This window comes from Dicentrarchus labrax, unplaced genomic scaffold, assembly GCF_905237075.1.
Source record: "Dicentrarchus labrax unplaced genomic scaffold, dlabrax2021, whole genome shotgun sequence".
In the NCBI taxonomy this organism is placed as follows: domain Eukaryota; kingdom Metazoa; phylum Chordata; class Actinopteri; family Moronidae; genus Dicentrarchus; species Dicentrarchus labrax.
The window spans coordinates 19,716,101-19,737,901 of record NW_026136707.1 but is presented as its reverse complement, the minus strand read 5'-3'; the positions used below and the strand labels follow the sequence as shown (position 1 = coordinate 19,737,901).

Genomic DNA, 21,801 nt, shown 5'->3' with positions numbered 1-21,801 from the left:
AAATGAAATACCTACATCCCTGTTTAGTCATTATTACTTTATTACTGTACAAACTAAACAAAACACAGTAGTATAAATGAATATAATAAATACAACAAAAAATACATTTTAATACATCTTAATAAAACTTTACAAAACTTCAGAGGAAGATTTGTGACATTCAGCATACTTTAGTTTTCTTTTATGACGATGAAACTGCACTTAAAGGAGTGAGAGGTTTCAGTCAGACTCAGCTGGATTTAGCCAGTGTAACGTAGATCACAGAGTCGTCACTCTCTCCTGCTTCGGACCTGAGGAAGAAAGTAATGGTTTCTGTGAAATTTAATCAAATAATCAAATAGTCAGATGACTATTTAAGACTGTACAGTTACAGTGACTAAAGATCACATGCACTTTACTTTGACCGACAGTGAGTAATAAAGTGCAGTGACACCACACTGCTATGAACGGGTCCAAAGTGAACCTACCAGAGGTCCTGTGGGGCACTGCTGTTGTCTATGTGACGAGGATGTCTGGGGTTTCTGGGTTTGATGGTCACTGTTGAGTAGGTAACCTCATCTTCATAAGACATGAGGTCCTGAGGGGAGAGGAGGAGTCTGTGTATTCAAAATCTGCAAACATTTCATTGTTGTGAGTGGAAATGTTATGTTCAACATTCGTGTGTGCCGCCATATTTACATCATGTTCACCGCTTGAGCTCCTCTGTGAATGAGGAGTGATGCTAGTAACAGGTAGAGGAGTGGAGGGAAACATGTGGAAGTTGGCATAAATGCTGTTGGATTGATCTTCAGTGGCTGAAGAGCTCGAGCCTCTTTCACTGAGATCAAACACAGTCTGCTGGGGGCAAAAAAAAAGAAAAGTTAAATTAGGTTTTCTGATTTACAGTTTATTTCCTTAGGTCCCTATTGGGAACATGTTAGCATGTGCTTTCACTCCACTAAAGTTTCTGTTTTAATATTGAAAAATAATGAGTTTAGGGTAGAAAGAATAATTGTTTCAGTATTTGTCGTAACTATCTGTTGGGACTCTTGCTCAAGCACAGACTGAAAATGCTATTTATATAGTTTATAGTCCAATTTAAAGGTCTACACATTTAAAAAAATAAAAATGAATAAAATAAAAATAAAAAAGTGCTTTAACAACAGTTACTTAATGAGGAAAATTAATTGTAATCACTTTTTTCTCCTTATGGGTCGTCTGTTTTCTCCTACCAAGACAACAACAATTAATAAATCTTGCTCAATCTTTGACGTCACATTTTAGAGAAGTTGTTCTGTAGTAATGGAAAACAGAGCAACTTGGCACTTCTATAATTTGCTGCTCAGTACACACTGACCATCACTTTTTTCCACTGGGTTAGATGTGAACTATAGAAAACGATTAGAATAAGGAAATAACTCAGAATATATGGAATTCTGTACATCATAATATTCATCTTTTGAATAGATGCTAATGACACCAACGTTAAAAGTGTCTATACTTATATATACATGTATAGACATGAGGATCCAAGTGTCCACAGAATGGAAATTAACTGACATCGCATGCTGCATGACAGCATTGGATCAAACCCACTTAAAAAGTAAAAAAAAGGAAATGCAATTCAAAGATGCATGTAACAGTAAAAATGACACCATGAGTCATTCAGTCACACTCACTCCATCTTTCAGTGACTCACCAGAACAAAAGAAGAGCTAACACAAGTGTTACCAGAAGAGAGACTGCAACTCCAGCTATTAGTGGGAGGGACGAGCTGCCTGTGGACAAACACACTGCGGTTAGGTTACTGCAAATTAAGAAATTTAAATACAATACGCTTTAAATACACAATGATGAAGAAATATTAAATTTTCTACATGAACAAGTCACTTAACCTTTATCTGTTGAATTCAATGGAACTTTAACTTTAAACAGTGATGACAGTGAAGAGACACAAACCATGCTCATCTTCCTTCATGGCCAGCAGAACCTCAGTTGAGTTGTCCACGCCCAGTAGGTTCCTGGCCTGGCAGAGATAGAGTCCAGTGTGGGACGCCTCCACAGAGGGAATAGACATCACCTGTCCTGAGCCCACCTGGACCATGGAGCTGGAAGAAGCTGTCCTCTTGTACCAGGTGTAGTTGTCTGCTGCAGGGTTAGCAGTACTGTTGCAGATCAGGTTTACACTGCTGCCTCCAACAATGTGTGGAGGGTTCATTGAAACGGAAATGTTCACTGGACCATCTGATAAAAAGCAACAAACACTGCACATGTCAACAATTTTATTCCAAAATAAGACAGAAATCACAATATTGTAATATAAACTATATATATATAAAATAATGTAGTAGAGCGGAGATTCCCAACCTGGGGTCCCTTGTGGGATAAATCTGAGTGGTCACATGACGATTAAAGGAACTAAAAAGATAATTTAATGACTAAAAGATAAAAAATATACATTTCTTTTATACACCAATTTCATTTTATTTTATAGACTGAAAATGTCTATTTATGTTTGTTCTAATCAGTATGAACATCTTAGCAGCACTTCTTTCCTTTAACATCTTGTCCTGTCAGAACCTTTTTTTTCTTGTGGAAATTTTGGACAACCTCTTGAACGCAGCATGAAAACTTACTAACTCCTGTGTTTCAGTAATGTGCGACACGGTTTCTGTAAGAAATCAAAACACAGACATTTGAAGGGTCTTCTCAGTGTCACATGTCAGCATACTTACACTGGACATCTAGGTGAACCTCAGTTGAGTTAACGAAGTCGCCGATATTATTCCAGGCCTGACAGTGGTACAGTCCGTTGTGGCCGGGCTGGACGTCAGAGATGGTGTGATTCAGTCCTGAACTGATAAACTGCCTGTCTTTATACAGCCTGTATCCACTCTGTGTCACAGGTGGGTTGGCATCACTGCTGCAGGTGAGAGTCACTAGACTTCCTTTGACAACGTCTCCAGATGGACTCATTGACAGTGTGACTTTTTTGGGAGCATCTGAATGAGAGAAGAAGAGTTCAGCTTCACAGTCAGTCAGTGAACAAGTATTTTATTAAATTGTGCCTTAATTTTCACTTTTTTCAGTTGTTTTATTGGCCCACAAGGGTAATTATTTTATGCAGGAAGCCTAAAAAACTAAATGAAAAAAGATTTTTCTATGTCTAAATATAACAAGCATTTCACTCCAGTTATATACAGGTGTTAAGTCAGTTGTTGATTTCACCCAATAAAAAAACTATATTGACAAAAAGGAGACAGATTAAACGGTGACTTTTCGAGGTAACTGAGACACAGGAACATTTCACAAGTTTAGCTTTGAAATGTGAAACATGTTATTTGTGTACTTACACTGAACATTCAGAGCCACAGAGGCTGATCTGACCGTCTCTTGTCCCGGGATGGCACAGTAGTACCTCCCAGCATCTTCTCTCCTGGCCTGGAAGACTGGATTTGTTACAGGCTCTCCATCTCTGAACCAGACTACATCTAAAGGTGTAGAACAACCTGACGCACAGGTCAGACTGACATTATCTCCCTCTGTCACAGTGCTCGGCTGCACAACTGTGGTCAACTCTGATTCAGAAACAGAAGCAGAAAATCGATTAATTTTACTAGAACATATCTAATTCATGACAAATGTATCCTTTTCCATTATTTTGTCATTACCTCTTACGAACAAATGAGCATATGTTTTACTTGTCCATCTGTTCAATGTAGTTGAAAAACTGAAAAAGTATTGTCCTTCATCAGCGTGTTGTACATTATTGATCTCCAGACTACAGTCACTCCAGTAGTTGCCCACATATTTAAAGTGGCCTGGGGGTGAAGGGAGGCTTGACAGGTAGAACAGCTTCCACAGGCCAGACACACGCTGGGCTTTAGACCATTTAACTGAAGTGACAACATGACCAACGGGATAGTCATACTTGCAGCTCATAACTACTGATGTCCCTCTCAAAGCACACTGACTTTTGAAGGTCACCCCCCAGTCTGCGCTCCAGACACCTGCGCGCAAAAATTAGACGGTATAAAATGTATTTCAAAGCTCAAAGCAAAAGTTACATAATGATTTGATAACAGTCACCACATTTGCTATACATTAATTTAAAGAAAGTGTTTTCTTACCTGGCATTATTACCAGAATAAGTAGATTCAGTTTTTCCATGATTAAAGTCAACCTGCAATATTGTCACAAAGGATACAGATTAATATACAGCAGAGCACTGAGAACAATGTCAATATTCATTGTGTATCAAATCAAATCAAATCAAATCAAGTTTATTTGTATAGCCCTTTACAATAGCCAAAAGGTACCCAAAGTGCTTTACAACAAAGCCATGAAACAATACATAACACATATATAATATGCAAATACAATTAAAAGTGCTGTAGTGCTGCAGCACTGCAGGGTATTAAAAGCCTTCCAGAAATGCATAGAGAGGAGCAGATAAAAAGAGTACACCTAAGAGACAGTACTGTCCTAGTCAGAATTAAATGCTAATCTAAAAAAGTGGGTCTTAAGCTGCGACTTAAAAAGGCCGAGATCAGTAGTGGTGCAAATGTCAGGGGGCAGTTTGTTCCACAGTCTAGGAGCAGCGACGGCAAAAGAACGATCGCCCCACTGTTTAAGTCTCAACCTAGGGACCTCTAACAGAAGCTGACCCGAAGAGCGCAGGGCTCTGCCACAATTGCAAAAAGTTAAAATCTCTGACAAGTAAAGTAAAGTAAAGTGTATCAAAGGCAGTACTCACCAACATAAGCAAGCTGACTTACTGCTTTGTACATTCCTAGGAGTGATTTTGTGGAGTTAAAAAGCAGAACTGGGAGGGTGTCCCCTCCCTGCATCCTTTCATCATTCACCATCATATTGTCACACATTCAGAGTGCTGATAAAGTTAGAAAGCCTCACATAGTAAGATCTGAACACACACACAGACATACAAGGTATGTAGGACGTGGGAAAACAAGACATGGACAATAGATCCATTGGTCATCCACCAGGTTATCGATACACAACAAGAATCACTCAGTATATGCTCAGTAACCAGTAGCACGTGCACAGGGAAGTGGGGAATTTGCTGACAGTTTTTCCCGCCACACATTTCTAAATGTCCATGAGTGTTTGTAGGACATGTTGAAACTGAACAGATTGCATCAAACACTTTGTACTGGGGTGTCACTGTCGGTAAAAAAGAGTGATGGTGCAATGAAACACCCAATGCAGTGGATGGATCATTTGAAGTGTGTATGGTACCTAGGATCTCCACAGGAATATCCACGGGTGAGAGAGGGTGAGTGAAATAAAGTTGGAAGATCTGTAGGAATTATATTTTGTGCTTTCAAGCAAAATATACTGGGTGGGATTTTTTATGATCTGTCTACAGAGATTTGAAACCTTCAGTTTATCTCTCTAAAGGGTTTAGAGAGATAAACTGAAGGTTTCCTATTGAAAGTCCTTCTGCCCAGGAACCAAAGATCACTGCAGTATGATCGAGCTTCTCTAAGTGGCCAACATGCCAGAAACAGCTGCTGTGAGTTTGTCATTGCTGACACAATCTATCCTTCACCACCGGGTGGTGTTATTGGACCATGCAACCAGTGGAGGCAATGAGTTACACTGCATATAGGTGTGCATAAACCACTACATCAGTAGTGGAGGGTTGCTGTGGATGATAGAAGAGCAAATAAAGTGAGAAAAAAGAGAAATAAAAACTGTCCAAATGGATGATTGTAACATCATTAATTATTATGACTATTAAGGTTTTTATTGTTGTCTGATCAAAACTTTAAGCACATTAGCCCACCAAATACTCCCCCTGCAGCTCCACATCAAGGGAGGAAATGTTACAATGTACATGTACATCATAGTGGCATATTTATTGCATCAAACATTTCCTCTGCACCATGTGAGTCAGAGAGCAAGAACAAAGTTGTGTCATTGTGTGGTTGTTTTTATACTCAGTTTTAACCAGCGGGTTTATAGCTCTAATGCCAGTCAGTATTATTTACAGTGTCTGTGGTGTCTGATGCCATGACTGAACGATGATGAACACACCAAAAATGTACCAACACCTTCTCTTCTGTGTCATTGTTAAAATGATCAAATGTGTTGGTAAAATAGTGCAACCCTCCGCTCCACATTAGTAATCACAAGGGATGAAACAGTTAATCAATAAATTATAAATAAATAGGCTGTATTAAATGTATCTTTGTGAGAGAAACTTTTTTGAAGTATTTATTTTCATTATAATATTTCACTATCAGTAGTGCATTAGAAAGAGGAGGGAGTGGAAAGAGAACATCTAGACATTTGATAGTCAAATTAATAGTTTGCTTTGGATTTAACAGAAACAAAGAATGTGCATGTTGATGTTTTTTTCTGTCTTTATTGCTACCTTTTTTGTTAGCAATGCTCGCTAAAACAACTATCCATGTCTTATTTTATAACTCCAACATACAAAAACAGCTAAACACTGTAGCCACTCTTACTGAAATAAAAGAAGCTACAAAGTTAATATATAGCATACGTTGGGTTGATTCCACTGACTGTATTGTGTCTTTTTGCCTTTGTGAGAGAAAATAAAAATCAAATTTTCATGAAATTCATACATTGCATCCCTCTAATCTTACTGTTGACAAACGCTTTCCTCACTCTCAACACATTGATAATTTGTCCACACATTCAAATGTTTGTGAGCTGCAAAAACAATGAGAAAGCTATGATTGGTTCTACTGCAAGTGTTTGTTTTATTTTTATTTATTTTACATTATCTTCTGGCTTTGCTTAAGACTAATTTTATTGGAAGCAAGCTATATCAACGGAATAAATGTTGCAGCCTCAGCATTCAAAATGAACTATTCAGAACATTGTTGAATACAGTGTGGAAATATTTCATATTCTTTATAGATGTTAAACAATTCTCTACAGGTTTTATCCACTAACATATCATTTGTATTAGAGACAGATATGTTTGCATACAAATGATTTTCACTTTTCAGTGGTCGGAGGATACAAACGATGCCGTAGCAACCAGTGATACTGTGTCATCTATATATATCTACATCAAGTAAAAAGCAGCAGTAGATACAGCCGTACTGTGGATATGAATGCAAGCAAAATGACAACCAGCAGTGTGAATGCTCACTTTTTCACTACTTTGTTTTCAAGCATCATCATCATTGGCAGCACACAGTGGTAAGATGCATATGGAAAAAAATAAGGGAAAGACATGCAACACAGTTTAGGAGCTGGACTCGCAGTCAGGACCAGGACCACATGTTGTCCTCGTGGTCTGGTGAACTGTGGAGAATCCATAACAACACGTCTGACCCAGAACAGCGTAAGGCATCGTCAGAGTTCACAAGGAGCCGTTTCCTGTCCCACAATCCCCTCTGGGTGAATGGAAGCAAAGTGATTGGTTCATATGAGGAAGGCTGATGTGTTTTTCAGCTGAAGAATAACAGAGAATAACAAGAGCAGAAACACGAGTAAAGGTTGAAAACAGCAGAAGCCAACTGAATGCAAATGATCCTATTATAGCAGCAGAACACAATTTGATCTCAAGAATTAATTATCATTTCATTCAGCTGTTTAAATTCATTTTGGGTCTTTATTCCTGCATGGTTTGTTTATTGCACCACTGAGACTCATTTATTTAAACAGGTATCCTTTTGTGTGGCCTTTTTTCCTTCCAGGGGCATAACTTTACTGGATTATTATCTCATCCATTTTGAGGACTGTATGTGGGGTGATCATAGCATTGACATAGGCCCGTGTATATGATATATAAAATTATAGGGACCATCTTCAGTAGAAAATATAAAAAACAGCTCAAATAAACTGGACAGAACTGTACCTCTGAGGCTTTTAAATGACAATAGTGAGAGCTGTAAAGTGTCATACCGGATTTGCCGTTTTCCTCCAGGTCAGTGGCGAGGCTGGGGCAGTAGAGTGTAAACAACTTTGGAGGAATCTTTTGGCTTTTTTTCACCACCCAGTGGCACGTTGTGGACCTGCACCTGCTCTGCACTGAACCAACATCAACAACAAACAGAAACCATATGAGTTCATCTGGACATCTGACTCAGATCAAATCATAAAATACAGCTCTTCGTTTTGTTCCAGAACCATTGAAATGTTTTTAATGTCCAAAACTGGGATGAGGAATTTATTGTCCTCTCATAAACAGGAGAAGGTGTTGGATATCACAGAAGAAAGAGAGTAAAGACAGGAAAGTGTGGAAAGCGTAAGGAAGAGACTAGAGAGATGGTGACGACAGGAAGATAAAGAAGAAAGCAAGACTGCCTGTGTAGTTGTAAAATAAAATCTGTGACATGTAGGACATGAAACAGTAGATTGCTGCTGTGGTCAACAGCTCAGTAGGGAGACAGATGTTGTAGTTGGGAGACAGAAACAGACAGAATGTTTCCCATTGAACAAAAGGCAGAAAGAGAGTAGTTCAGAGGAGAAAAAAAAGTGACTTGGAGGAAGATGGCGTGTACCTGGACAACTTGGAGTAGTGGACAGTGATGTAGTTGGGGGCGGGGCTGTGACTTTCAACTTCTGTGATTGGTGGAGCATCCTTTAGAGGAACGATGGCAGGATGGGAGCTGTCACTCAAGTCCTCTGGCTCCTCCTGCACACACACACACACACACACACACACACACACACACACACACACGCAGAGATACATCAGAAAGTTAGACCATTTGTAATATATTGTTATTCTTATCCAGAATTATGTAAGACATTATATAAGACTCTGAGTGGTGTACCGGTATGTCGGACATCTTGCCCTTTCTCACTGGAAAGGTCTGTTGAGCTGACTCATAGAACATGGTGTCAGCTGTCACTGACGGGCGCTGGGGTCACACACACACACACACACACACACACACACACACACACACACACACACACACACACACACACACACACAAACACAAACACATGCACACACACAGACAGAATAAGGGAAAAAGTAAAACTGAGGGTCATTTTTTAATGAACTGACTTAATTGTGTATTAAAAGCATGTTTTTAAACAGTCAACTGCAGGTTAGACAAAAACTAAAATGAAACATAATAGAACTATGAGTATACTTTACCTTGTTTGCTACATCTCCTGACTCCATGTCTACTCTGTGCATGTTCTTACTATGAAGACACAGGGATAATATTATTAAACCATAACCAAGTGATGACTCCTACTACAAAAGTAATGCAAATAAACCATGAAACTGGCTGTAGGAAGACCAACCTCAAAAAAATAAATCCCTAAAATATTGAAATATTGAACAAACTGATGCTGAACTTGAAAATTAGCTACAATGGGCACAAAATTATTGTATAGTCCTCCTAAAAAAATGGAATGAAGTGGAATTAGTCCATCTAACAGCGAAAAAACAGCGTGTCACCTGATCATAATGGCGACTGTGAGAGTGATGAGTCCAGCAGACACGCCTACTGCTGACGCCAAGGCAATGACCTTAAGACGACCTGTCAGTGGGAGGATAACAGAGGTTATCAGCATGACTAGAAACAGGAAGAAAGAAGAGGGAGTCAGGGTTAACATGAGATGAATAAAAATAGAAGTGCAGCAAGCTAAAAAAAAACCATCAGACATAAAAATAGAAAGTGAACAGGGAGAGAGCTGTACATCATCTTGCAGTTGTCTAGACTTGTGTTTCCAGTTCTAATTTCCAAACCTAACTCCACTTCTTCAGCTGTCTAGACTCAAATAGTAGTTTTCCACAACACCTCATCACCCCTTCCTCTCCCCTTGTAGCGAAAGGGCTTTACATGACTCACCATGACTCATAGAAAAACAGTCAGAAATCATGACAGCATACACAATGAAGACAAGGGCCTGGACCTCATGCTGCGATAGTGACAGGTTTTATCACTCATCATATCAATCACACAGAACCCAGTCCAACATCCCCTCTGCCATAATCTCAGAGAAACACTTCAAACCATTTTGGAACAATTGCCTGAGATAATTAGAAGCATAGATGTAAAACTGGGGCTGGGGTATTTCACTAACCTCATCAGTGACACCTCATCTCTTCTATTACACCTTTAAAAGGGACAATGCGTTCACAATGAAAACTCATAGAAAGAGAAAAGTCAGGGTATAATCCAGTAAACACAGGGGCGTGTCAGTGGGCAGCAGAGATGAACCACTAAAGGCTTATAGACTGAGTGTAAATGTAACTCTGACACCTTCACAACTCATGAAAATGGCCAGAAAATAAATTCCATTGTAACATTTTTTTGTCTTAAAGGTTGCTATAATTTTAAAGAGCTCACAGCATGAAGTCTGCTCATTCTTTTAGCAAGTGTCAAAACCTGCACTGTAAAGTAATCCATTACATTTTCATAGAAATAGTTCCCAGTTTTACTACTTTCTACTGCCAGTTGATATAAGTAATTCAGCATATTACCACTTCATTATTTTTTTTATAATGTTGGCTGCATATAATAGTGTACCTAGTGTTGGGAAGCTATTGCCAAGGAAAAATCCTTCCAAGGTCTAAAGCCTTGCTTTTATAGGGTATATAGGAACAGCTAAATGCTAACATTAACATGCTCACATGCTTACAATAACAATGCTAACATGCTGATGTTCAGCAAGTAAAATGTCCAACATCTTAGTTTAGCATGTCAGCATACCAATTAGCAACAAGTAGCTCTAAACATAAAGTACAACTGAGGCTCATTAGCTTTGCAGGTATTTGGTCATAAACCAAAGTACTGACAAATTTAACTTGATGATGCTACATTAAAAAAGTTATTTAAAATGATTTCAATTCATCCTGAAGGAGACATGAATATCAGTACTAAATTTCATAGCAATCCATCCAATAACTTTCACGACATTTTACCAAAAACCACAAATGTGAACCTCATGGTAGCGCTACATTAAACACGAATGTACAAAATTTCATGGCAATCTGTTTGATAGTTGTTGAGACTAACAAACAAACAAAATGTTTTCTTCTTGTTTTGCCACAGCACAGAGACACACAGACAGCAGTGTGAAGGATATAGAAGTCCATGCATAAATCATAATGTACCTCTGACTCGTACAGTGAGGACGGGAGAGCTGTGGGCTCCAATTCGATTCCTGGCCTCACAGTAGTACTGACCGCTCTCTCCAGGGCCGACCTCTGAGAAGGTGAAGACAGGACCAGACTTTGTGCCCCATGCTGCGCAGAAAGGGAGTAGATCCATTTACTGTTTCAGACAAACCAACAGAGGCACACAGAGACTGAGACACCTTACTGACTACAGCCATTTACCACAGGTAGAGTTAGGTATTGATGATTTTGTAATGTTAACCTTGAGTGGAACCACATTTTTACGATGCTAACATTGTACAGAGCCCCCGTCCAGAGATAAGCGGTGCCATGTGAAGTTGTCCACTGCAGGGTTGGCCTGACTGCTGCAGGTCAAGGTCAAAGGCCGGCCAGCATCCACCACACTGGAGGGACGAGCCAGAACTGAGGTGTTCTTAGGAGGGTCTGGAGAGAGAGGAAGAGGAAGGGAAGTTTTGTCATGTAAATTTAACATGACAATAATATGAATTCAGTAAAATTATGAAGAAGGTTAGGGTTTGTAGATGGACCACCTGTTGTTTTGGTGAGTTTGGGAACCCCGTGATCAAATCATATATTGTTTACAATATACATTACATTAAGGTTTTACAGTGACAATGCCTGAAGACATAGGTAAAGTCTTTCTTTCTCAAAAATCTCAAAAAGACAAAGAGAAGGCTAAACATAGATACTTTAGAGGTATTTATGTGTAGATATCAGCATGTCCCTCGGATAAATATTAGTATTTTTTACAAACAGACAAACCTAGCCCAGAGAAAAAATCTTCTCAATCCCAAACATGTCATGCATGAGCAAACAACACACCCACTACTTACAAAGTATAGTCAGTGTAGCAACAGGAGAGGTTTGGTATCCTAACCGGTTCCATGCTTTACAGTAGTACTGACCAGCATGTTGAGCACGCACTAACGGTAATGTCAGGTTCTGGGGGGTTCCTTTAGCCAACACCTGGTCACCTAGGATACGATACCAAGCATACCTGCAGGAGCAAGGATGGTAAAGATGCTGATAATGAAAATGATTGTAGGACTAAACAATCTGCAATAATATGATATTTAGTCCTTAATAATTAGATTATTTAACACTTGGTGTAATAAAGTTGAATATTTATCATTATTTAAATCTTTTTTCCATATTGCCCAGTCCTTATTAATGACTCAATAAAGGAAAGTAAGTCTAAAGTTAAGAAATTAGATAGAAAAAGAGATGACATGACAAATACAAGAATGATGATAATGATGACAATATCCACAAAAACACAAATAAGAACTATGATAAGGAAAACAATACAAACAATAAAAATATACAAATGTATTGCTCCTACCTGCTGGCTGGAGGGTGGGCGTGGCTGACACAGCTCAGGTTTACATATGAGCCTTCTCTGATGTCACCTGGAGGACTCACGAGCACACGCGTGTTCTTTGGAGAGTCTGAACAGGCAAACGGATGGAGAGAAAAACAGGAGCATCATTAATATTATGTTTATTTGAGGTTCAGTAAATGCAACCATCAATTCCTTTCAAAGCTTCTCATAAAATAGTGTAGAGTTTAATGAAGGCAGCACTGATAACTACTGAACCTGCTGAGTGGCTACTAAAGTAAACAACCTGCAGACCTTTCAGTTTTAGGTATGACAAAAGGTTGTTGTGTTATCAGGACACAGTCAGACATACAAACATTCAGTCAATTATAGACTAATCATTTCCGTTTGATGCATATTCTTAGAAACAAAAGTAAAGTATGAGAAATCAGCAGTTTGTATCACTTCCTACTGAATCCACATGATCGAGTCCTCTCATTATGACTACAGTTTCTAATAGAGTTGTTTCCTAATCAGTTTAACCCAGACTAACCTTTTACAGATTTACACAACAGGACCTAAGATATGAACATACATCCAGACCTAATACAGGTTTTACAAAGGTTTTTACTCTCAAAATGAAATTCTGATCAAAGTGCAAGTGCTTGAAGTCGACCAAAGACACCCTGCCTGTGATAACAATGAAAACATCCAACAAACTTACAAGTGACATTGAGTAGAAGTGGTTTGGAGCGGTCTGTTCCCAGTGAGTTACGTGCTACACAGAAGTACTCTCCTCTGTCTGTGTATCTGAGGTGGGACAGGAGGAGCTGAGGCCTAAAGCTGTCTGGGATGCTGCCACTGTCCATGTCTGGAGAGAAGACAGAGACACATGTGCAGATTAGTGCGCATATTAATTCACATTATGAGCATAAACATTTACATGCTGTACTTGAAAAATAACTCCTGCAATCCCAGAGGAAAACTTGATCCTCTGCTTCAACAAATCATTAAAGGAGCTTCACTTGTCCAACTGCAGGAGGAAATTCACATTACAGTGTATGTCACCATCATCACTCAGCTCATATCTACGACACGCTGTCAATGCTGTCCTGTACCTTTGAACCATGCAAAGCTCTCCACAGGTGGAGCTGCGTTGCTACGGCAGGTCAGAGTGACCGACCCCCCCTCTGACATGTCGCCTACTGGGAAGACTGCTATGGAGGTGGAATTAGGAGCGTCTGGAAGGGGAAGAGAGAGAAAACAGGAGGGAGTGAAAAAAAGGATATATTAGGAAGAATTGGGGACAGAAAAAAGTGGTGATGAAATAATGCAGTTTAAATACAGTTTACACTTTATCAAAACTAAGAATATTCTTCTATATGAAAATCTCCTTCTGAAAACATGTTTGTGTGTTTTGTTTTGGTTGGTTTGGTTGGTTTGATTGTACTCACGTCCCAGAGCTAGGGAGAGGGATGGTGACTGGACATTCTGTGGTGGGATTGGTCGACAGGTGTACGCTCCGGCATGCTGCTGGTCAAAGCGGTTGATAATCATCCACTTCTCATAGGAGCCAAGGTTTAGTCCGTTCCTGTGTGCAGAGCAGTGTGTCATATCTAAAGTGTAGCACAGTGGTTCCAACCCATTTCATTAAGGGACCCCATTTCCGATCATTGAGTAAACCGACAACCCCCGACTGACGTATTTTATAGATATTGTATTCAACGCATAACAATAACAGTACAAAACAGCTGATAAACCGTACAACTATCCCAAACCGTGAACGCAATAACTGTAGGAAGTTTGTTTAAAACAAGAGATTTGGATGCATTTTGAGCAGATTATTATATTATTATATATACTGTGAATATCAGAGTAGAGATTTTTAGGACCTTTTAATACAATTATCAGTCTGTATTATATGTTTCATTTTTAACTGTCATACATACTTAAGAGGCTTCTTTTTTTGGCAAATTCAGTGTTTTATTCTCCCTAATGATTGGCCATTGTTCTATTAGATCTTTTGGTTGTTTCTCTGTATTTGCCCAATGCAGGATGAGGCTGTTTATCATAGAGTGAAGGCTCTGTGAATATAACTTTAGATTCAGGTCTTCACAGTGCCCTTATGCTGTGAGATATTTTCCAAGGTTATATTTCCAAATATTAGTAGTTTGGGAATCAGAAGTGTAGCAGACAGTGTACTTTTTAAATATTAACTACAATAAGCTCCAAACCGCTGTCTGGCTAAGCAATAATACATCCACATGTACATTAAACACACCTGTACAGTGCAAGACTCCTTCCAGGAGCTGCACATCCTCTGGCCTGGCAGCCAACAAACACAGTCTCTCCGAAGCCAAACATGTTGCTGGGCCTTGCTGGATGCACCTGGACCTGGAGGTCTGAAATACACACACACATTCATACCTTCACAAAAACACTGGCTGCATGAATCCAGCGCAGGAATCAATATATCTTTGTTATTGCAGAGACGTTATAGCAGTTTCAGTTTGAGCAGTCATACCGGTGACATCGAGAGTGATGGTGTTAGGGGAGGTCCATCTCCCCAGTGGTTGGTCTGTCTCAAACCGGAAGTGGTACTCGCCTGCATCACTCAGCTTCACAACCCGAATCTGGACTGAACAGCTGGAATAGCTGCCCCCGATGTAGCTGGAATGCATGATTCATTTGTCATACATTTATGCATTATTTCATTATTTCACATTTAGAGTATGTCAGCTGTGTGTTTCTCATACCGTGTACGTCCACGGTACGACAGGCTAATCTGGTTTGGGTCGGTGTGGTGAGCGAACTCCCTACGACCTTCTGAAGACACACGGAACCACATGACCCGCTTCATGGTGTGACCTGTAAAGAGAAAGCCACAGCATAACTCTACATCCAAACTCAGAAGAAAAATGATGGAGGACGAAAAAAGCAGCAAACTATTAAAAAGCTTTAGATTATTTAACTAATTTTAAGTGTTTGATCTTGCACACATGTAGAATCCAGAGCATTTTATTGCTTTATTAATCAGTATAGAAAGTAAAAACTAGATTTTCAAAATACCAAAACGAAATGACAAAATACAAAAGAGAGGATTTATATATTGATTTCATACCTGATGGGTAGTCATAACGACAGGGCAAAGTCACAGTTGTTCCTGCCCACACACAGATCTCCCTCCTGGAAAATGACACACTCCACCTGCTCTCGATACCTGCAGGATGATTGAAGGGCACAAATATGCAAAATCATAAACAGCAAAAAATCACAAATGCAGCAAGTTCATTCACACGTGCATTGCTTATAAAAACTAAAACATACACATGCACACAAACACCAAATATTTCTTATGTATAACCTAAAAATGTATGCAAAGCAAGCTGATAGATGAAAGTCTCTATGCTCTGTCTTTCCACACCATTTGTTCTCATACTTTGATCCAGAACCAGTTCAGTGATCAGCATCCATAACTACTGACTGTCACATATACAGACTGCCTGCCATAGAAAATACGCTACCAAAAGTTTAGGGAATACACACTTACAGACTAAAATAAGTGTAAGTTTAAACCGCCAACAAGTTAAAGTTTTCCTCCAATGTGGCTCCTCGGAGAAAAACTTGTCAAACCACAGCTCTGATGAGCCCAGAGAATGACACATAAAACTGAAGCAGTGAGAGTGAGCCTTGATGTGCAGCCGTGGTGTCGTCCTGTGCTGCTAACTGCCTGCCTGGCTGACTACCTTGCACAAAAGGCAATCAATACTTATAAATAACTTGAGCGTAAAGGCAAGGGCACCTGGCTGCAGGACCTTATGTGCATAATGGATCCAATAAGTCATTTTAACTGTTGTTTTACTGTATGTAAAAATATATATATATATATATATATATATATATATATATATTTATGATATATCTGTAATACAGTACAAATATTTGACAATTAAGGCGCCTGTCAGTTCTCATCCCCTTAACTAATAAGAATATACTTATTAAATCCTTCAGTTAAGTTTAACACCTCATGATGAAAAGTTCTGATGTATTTTTGTGTTTCTCTCTTACCTGGTAAAGCTGTAAGGATGGTGCCCAGAACTAACGCACCTGCCAACATCTCCGCTGACGCGAGCTCTGTAATGTCACCGGAGAAGAAGAAGAGCACAGGGAGACAGAGAGGTGAACAAAAAATATATCAGAATAAACAGCATCCAGCTGAATACATTTAAAGCACTCACCCCTTAAAGTATCTTCATTCAGTCAGTCAGTCAGACAGAACAGGGTTTGAGGGATGCGTGTGACCTGAACAGTGATGGAGGTGATTTTTTTTTGAGCGATGAGAGTTGGGTGGTAGGTAATGGGAGGAGGAGTGGAAGGGGCAGAAGGAGGAGGATGAGGAAGAGGAAGTATGTGTGTGCTTTCAAAGTAACTTCAGCTATGTTCCTGTATACTGTCTTTTTAAACTTTTCTATTTTCACTTTTTCCCACTTCTCCCTCTGAAACAGTTTCAACGGTCAATGATGTCATGAGTCTGGTTTCCCTTTGTGTTATTGTGAAAATGTGACATCCTTGTGATCATGTCACTTGAACAATTGTCTCTTCTAACTTGATGTCATTAACCTGCCGTCAGTGAAATGTGTTATCAAGCAATCTCATATTACAGCCAAAGATTAAGTGCTGCTTTGTCTCAAAGCGTCCCAAAGAGGCATTCATTAGGAACGTCATCAGGCGGCAACCATAACCATAATCTCTTTACTGTCTTCTATGTAACAAGGCATAAAATGACACAAAACTAATAATACATGTCAACTAAGTTATTGTTATTGGCTCTTGATTGTTTATCAGAGCAACAGCATTATTAAAGGAGATTGTCATTCTTGTTGGGGGGAGTTATGTCACTAGCTAGTTGCTAATTTTGCATGTCTTCTGTTTAGCCCTGGGCAGGCAGTATACAGCTTCATCAGAGGATTTACTGTAAAACCAAAATAATGAGCTGAAAGATGCTAAAATGCTTCATAAAGCTAAGGGGAACTGCTGCGACAGTTGATAATTCTCTGTGGGTTCATCTCTGTGAGTGACAATCTTCACATCAATCGCAGTTATTTAACCCATTGTTCATGTAAAAATATTGATGAGTGCAGCTTTAATGGTGAAGCTGCAGACTGCAACTAACTGAACACCGCTGACGACCTGGGAATGAGAACAGGCTGTGAAGTGAGTAGGAGAAACTACATGGCGGTTCAACATGGTGGACTCCATAGGAAGCAACCTGTCTGTAGATAAAAACGTTTCATTCTAAGGTAACAAAAATTTTACGATTCCTATATTCAGGTGATTATACACTAATGAAAACACACTTATGAATATTATATTCCACTTCTGCCAACAAATCCTCCTCAGTGTTACACACTGGACCTTCAACTACATATTCATCCTGATCAATAAACATATAGACTGTTCTGTGATCAAAACGGTAAAAGCGAGTGAGTCTTTACTCTCCTCGACGTTGTCACAATATTGTTGCATACTCTGACCATCATGATTGACTGATTGTTAAAAAGACAGACATGTATGGGTCATTTGTAATATGAATTCAGGCTTGTTGGCGTACATTAACACACATAAGTCAAGCAGACATGGACTCGGCAGCCCAGATGTCCTCTCATCCACTGCTCTAATTGAGAATTGTTGGCACAAAAAACTACCCACAACCAGACGTGGGGAGGTTCGAGACCTCTCAGTCAACTGTGTCCACTTAGCCTGATGAGTCTAAATGACTTTAACATCCTACCCTGCCACAACTTGGCCAATAGATGTCAGTTTAGCGTCATGACTCGGCCAATTGGCTACTTACCCCAGCTTTGACCCAAGAGTAATGATGATGTACAGTTTAACATTTCAGTCAATCTCTATTCAAAGGCATCCAAGTCAGAGAATGAAGAGAGGGTTAACTGCAAGGTTTCAGAGATGATATCTTGATCTACATGTGGAAATAAATGCTGTCGTTTTACTTATTAGCCGTAAAATATGATGGTTGGGGTTTATTATTTTGCTTTTATTAAATATGACAGTAGAGGTAAAGTAGATAGGAAAAGATGGAAGAAACAAGGGTATAACGGACAACACAGATCCTCAGCTGAAGTGGTACTGTGGTACTATTAACCATTAGGCTTAGGACGCCCTCTAAAACAACAGACCAAGAGGTCTGCATTATGTTTAGTGGGGAATCTGAACTCAACTTTAAAAGGTGACACTAATAAGGAACAGAAATTCTCTGGTTGGGAAAGTTACCTTCAAAATATAATCAAAATCCTCAGGATATGAGGTTAAATGAACAATATATTCCAGTTCACAGATTGCTAGGTTGGATTATGGGTTGGGACCCAAAATGGGTCGCAGGCCCTCCTCTAGCGGGTCTCCACATGACAAGAACGCTCGTATGATTTAATGATCCTGGATCCCAGGAAAAAAAAAGTCATTTTGGTTCCTGGCTGAAAAGTTTTAAGAACCTTCCCCCACCAAATACTGTCTGTATTATGTTGAGTAAGAAGAGTGGTGGGCTTTGAGCTTAACCTGTAACCACAGAATGACTTCAAAAGGATCACGGCACACTAATAGGTCAAAGCCTGATGTAATCTTAATCGAAAGCAGACCGGACTAAACGAATGAAGAGAAACAGATGGATGGAGCTAGATTAAGTGTGACTGACCACAAACAGAGAGAGAAAGAGGGTGAGAGAGGGAGGAATGAGAAAGTTTGAAGGGGAAGGGATTATAGAGGGGAGAGACAAAAACACGATGAGGTAAGGTTGCTAAGGAGGAAATAAAGAAAAGACAGACAGGAGACGAAGGAGAGGAAGTTGGGAGGAAAAGGAGGAAGAACGAAGAAGAAGAGGGGAAAGGTTTAAAAGAAAAGTGTTAGGTTTGTCAGAGGAGAGAGAAAGAGGAAGAGAAATGGAAAAAATTGTGAGAGGGAGCTATTGACAAACGTATGACAGCGTATCCAACCCTTACGGTAGGGAAGGTATCCATCCACTGACCACAGCCTCTAGGCCAGATGAAGTGTGACCGTCTGGTGGTCAGACTGGACCTGAAGATTTTCCGCTGTTGCAAAACACTTCCTGCCTGCTGTTTTCATGTAATGTGACCGCTCACAGTTTGCTCCCCTGCCATACTTTAAGTTGTACAATATGTTATTTCTATGTTACTTCTTATGCCCACAGATTAGACTCTTGGCTCTCCAGGCCCTCCAGCCTTGGACGGACTCCACATAAGCAAATAATGATTCGACTGTCCAACATGTGTTAGTCTTCAGTTTGAGTGGTGCTCTCCACGGGGGAAGTCTGGGCAAGAATGACGATGATCAGAGCTACAATCATATCTGACAAGGTGATGTGTTGTTCCTGTGCTGTCTTTTAGGAGCTCTACTTGATGACTTGATGAGCCGGACTTTTGCCAAGAGAATCACTGAACCAACGGGGAATTAAATGAGAGAAATAAAAAGAAACTACGAGAGAGAAAGAAGGAGTTTCTTTTTTGTTAAAGTGGTACATCTTATCAATAAAACACACAGTATTTAGCCTCTTAGACACTTGACTTTCATATTCAAGCCAAACCAAACACTTGATGAATTTTTAAAACTCTTAAATCTTTGAAGCCTATTGGAGCTCCATTAAATTTACCCTGGTTTTGCTCATTCCTGTCCCATTCACAAACTCTGCTGCAGGGTCGGATTTCTGCTCCTTGTCTGCCAGAGACCTGTCTGTGGCTGCTGTGGTATTCCACGCTGAATGAGTCATGTCTGGTGGTTATTATGGGCAGGCGTTTGGCTCCCCCCCGTCTCTCACCCCGTCTAGTGGCAGCAGACAAAATTACATCTTTTTTTGAGCCTCGTCCAACCGAGCTGACTAAGATGAGGTTCTCAGTTAACCAGGCTAGATGAGTTAAGGACACATTTTTGGTTAGTGGTGTAAGAATACATTGCTTATGGTTATATTGTGTTTTATTGAGGCCAAAATAAAAGAAAGTAGTGTCCCTTTAAATCTGAAAATCAAGAGAACTCAGGCATACGTCTACACTGTGTGTCAGAGCCTCAGAAACTGTCTTATCAATCAATCAGCTAGTTACCTTGGGCGTGGGGCTAAGAGGTGTAGGAGGTATAACTCAATGCATAAGATCAGTCTCTCTTTCAAAAAACGTACCACACAGCAGTTTTACTTGCAGAATGGATAAAAAGACGAAGCATTTATTCTTATTTGGCCAGGCTACAGGGTGAGAAAAGATGCATTTAATTTAGCAAAAAACATTGTGTAACCAAACTAGTTTACAAACTCAACCTAAATCAATCATGCAGAACAGCCTCCCTAGGATTATCAATCATATTTAGTTAAGTAAAGTTAAGTTAAGTTTTGAAGGATGCAGTTCAGTAGAGTAGTGTAACACTGATGGGTGATAAAAATCTTGATCTTTGACACTGGATATTTTGGGAAATATGTATATTCACTTTCCTGAAATAAATAAGAAGATCGATCTAATGTCTGTATGGTAAATATGAGTTAGCAGCTGGATAGTTTACCTTAGCATAAAGACTGAAATCATATGTCTTATATAGAGTCTTGACTTGACCAGTGCCAGGAAAAGAAATAGTTGTAATTCTTGACTGGCACATAACCCCCCGTAAGACCACAATTTATCATTTTTACACTTTAAACAAATGAGACATAATATAAGATAATAAGTGAGCTTTAGAGGTGATGGTAGTTGATTTTATTACTTTTGGACAAAAACAGTGTCACTATTTTCAGTCATTATGCTATGCTAAGCTAACCAGCTACTGGTGGTAGCTTGACATTATTTTAACTCTTTTTATCTCTCAGCAAGAAAGTGAATCAGTGAACAATTCCTTTAATATTTTATGATGATGACACTGACATGTGATGTGACATTGGCAATAAACATTCAAAAATGTTGTAATTAATGTGTATAATCCAACTCTTTTTCATCAAATATCAACATGTTTGCTGAGTATGTTGAACCGTTTTAGGCGACTATAAGAAAATGAATTTGCAGACCAGGTGATTTATTAATTAATACACCCACAAACAGTTTCCCAGTGCACAGCTCCTGTGGAGCTGTTTAGAGTCATAGCTTAAAGATTCACAGTCTGTAGATGTGAGGAAACGAAGAGCACACCTTGTTCACTTCTACTGTCCAGATTTTCCCTGCTGGGAGTCTTTATGTCAGCCGTCAGTCGCACAAACGTTCTACTGAGAGCCAAATGACTCTCTGTCTCTGTACTTCTTGTGTTTTCAAATATGAGTAAAAGCTGTTTCCTGGCTAAAGACTGAGAGAGAACATGTGTGTCTTCTGCATGTATGAGAAAGAGAGGCAGTGTG

General features: G+C 39.5%; 1 protein-coding gene across 1 annotated transcript; it reads right to left on the bottom strand.

Moving 5' to 3' along the window:
* Positions 1–22: 22 nt before the first annotated feature.
* si:dkey-33i11.1 (B-cell receptor CD22) lies at positions 23–16,740 on the bottom strand. The gene is made up of 29 exons (XM_051407112.1): positions 16,646–16,740; positions 16,476–16,541; positions 15,529–15,627; positions 15,164–15,275; positions 14,932–15,077; positions 14,689–14,809; positions 13,862–13,998; positions 13,526–13,648; positions 13,132–13,278; positions 12,432–12,537; positions 11,923–12,086; positions 11,363–11,512; positions 11,066–11,197; positions 9,404–9,485; positions 9,095–9,143; positions 8,763–8,849; positions 8,487–8,620; positions 7,912–8,013; positions 4,736–4,771; positions 4,110–4,162; positions 3,651–3,989; positions 3,333–3,557; positions 2,715–2,981; positions 1,939–2,223; positions 1,679–1,757; positions 1,177–1,207; positions 679–837; positions 468–577; positions 23–290 (listed from the first exon to the last, which is right to left on the bottom strand). The coding sequence occupies exons 2-29, from the start codon at positions 16,522–16,524 to the stop codon at positions 230–232; spliced, it is 3,585 nt and encodes a 1,194-aa protein (XP_051263072.1). The 5' UTR covers positions 16,525–16,541; positions 16,646–16,740; the 3' UTR covers positions 23–229.
* Between the last annotated feature and the right edge of the window lie 5,061 nt (positions 16,741–21,801).

Bases quoted from the DNA above. Each gene is read 5' to 3' on its own strand.
- si:dkey-33i11.1 (XM_051407112.1), bottom strand. From the start codon at position 16,524: ATGTTGGCAGGTGCGTTAGTTCTGGGCACCATCCTTACAGCTTTACCA. The intron at 11,513-11,922 runs GTAAGTAGTGGG...CTCTCTCTCCAG, and splicing joins TGCTACACTGACTATACTTT to ACCCTCCTAAGAACACCTCA. The intron at 11,198-11,362 runs GTTAGCATCGTA...CTTTCTGCGCAG, and splicing joins GGACGGGGGCTCTGTACAAT to CATGGGGCACAAAGTCTGGT.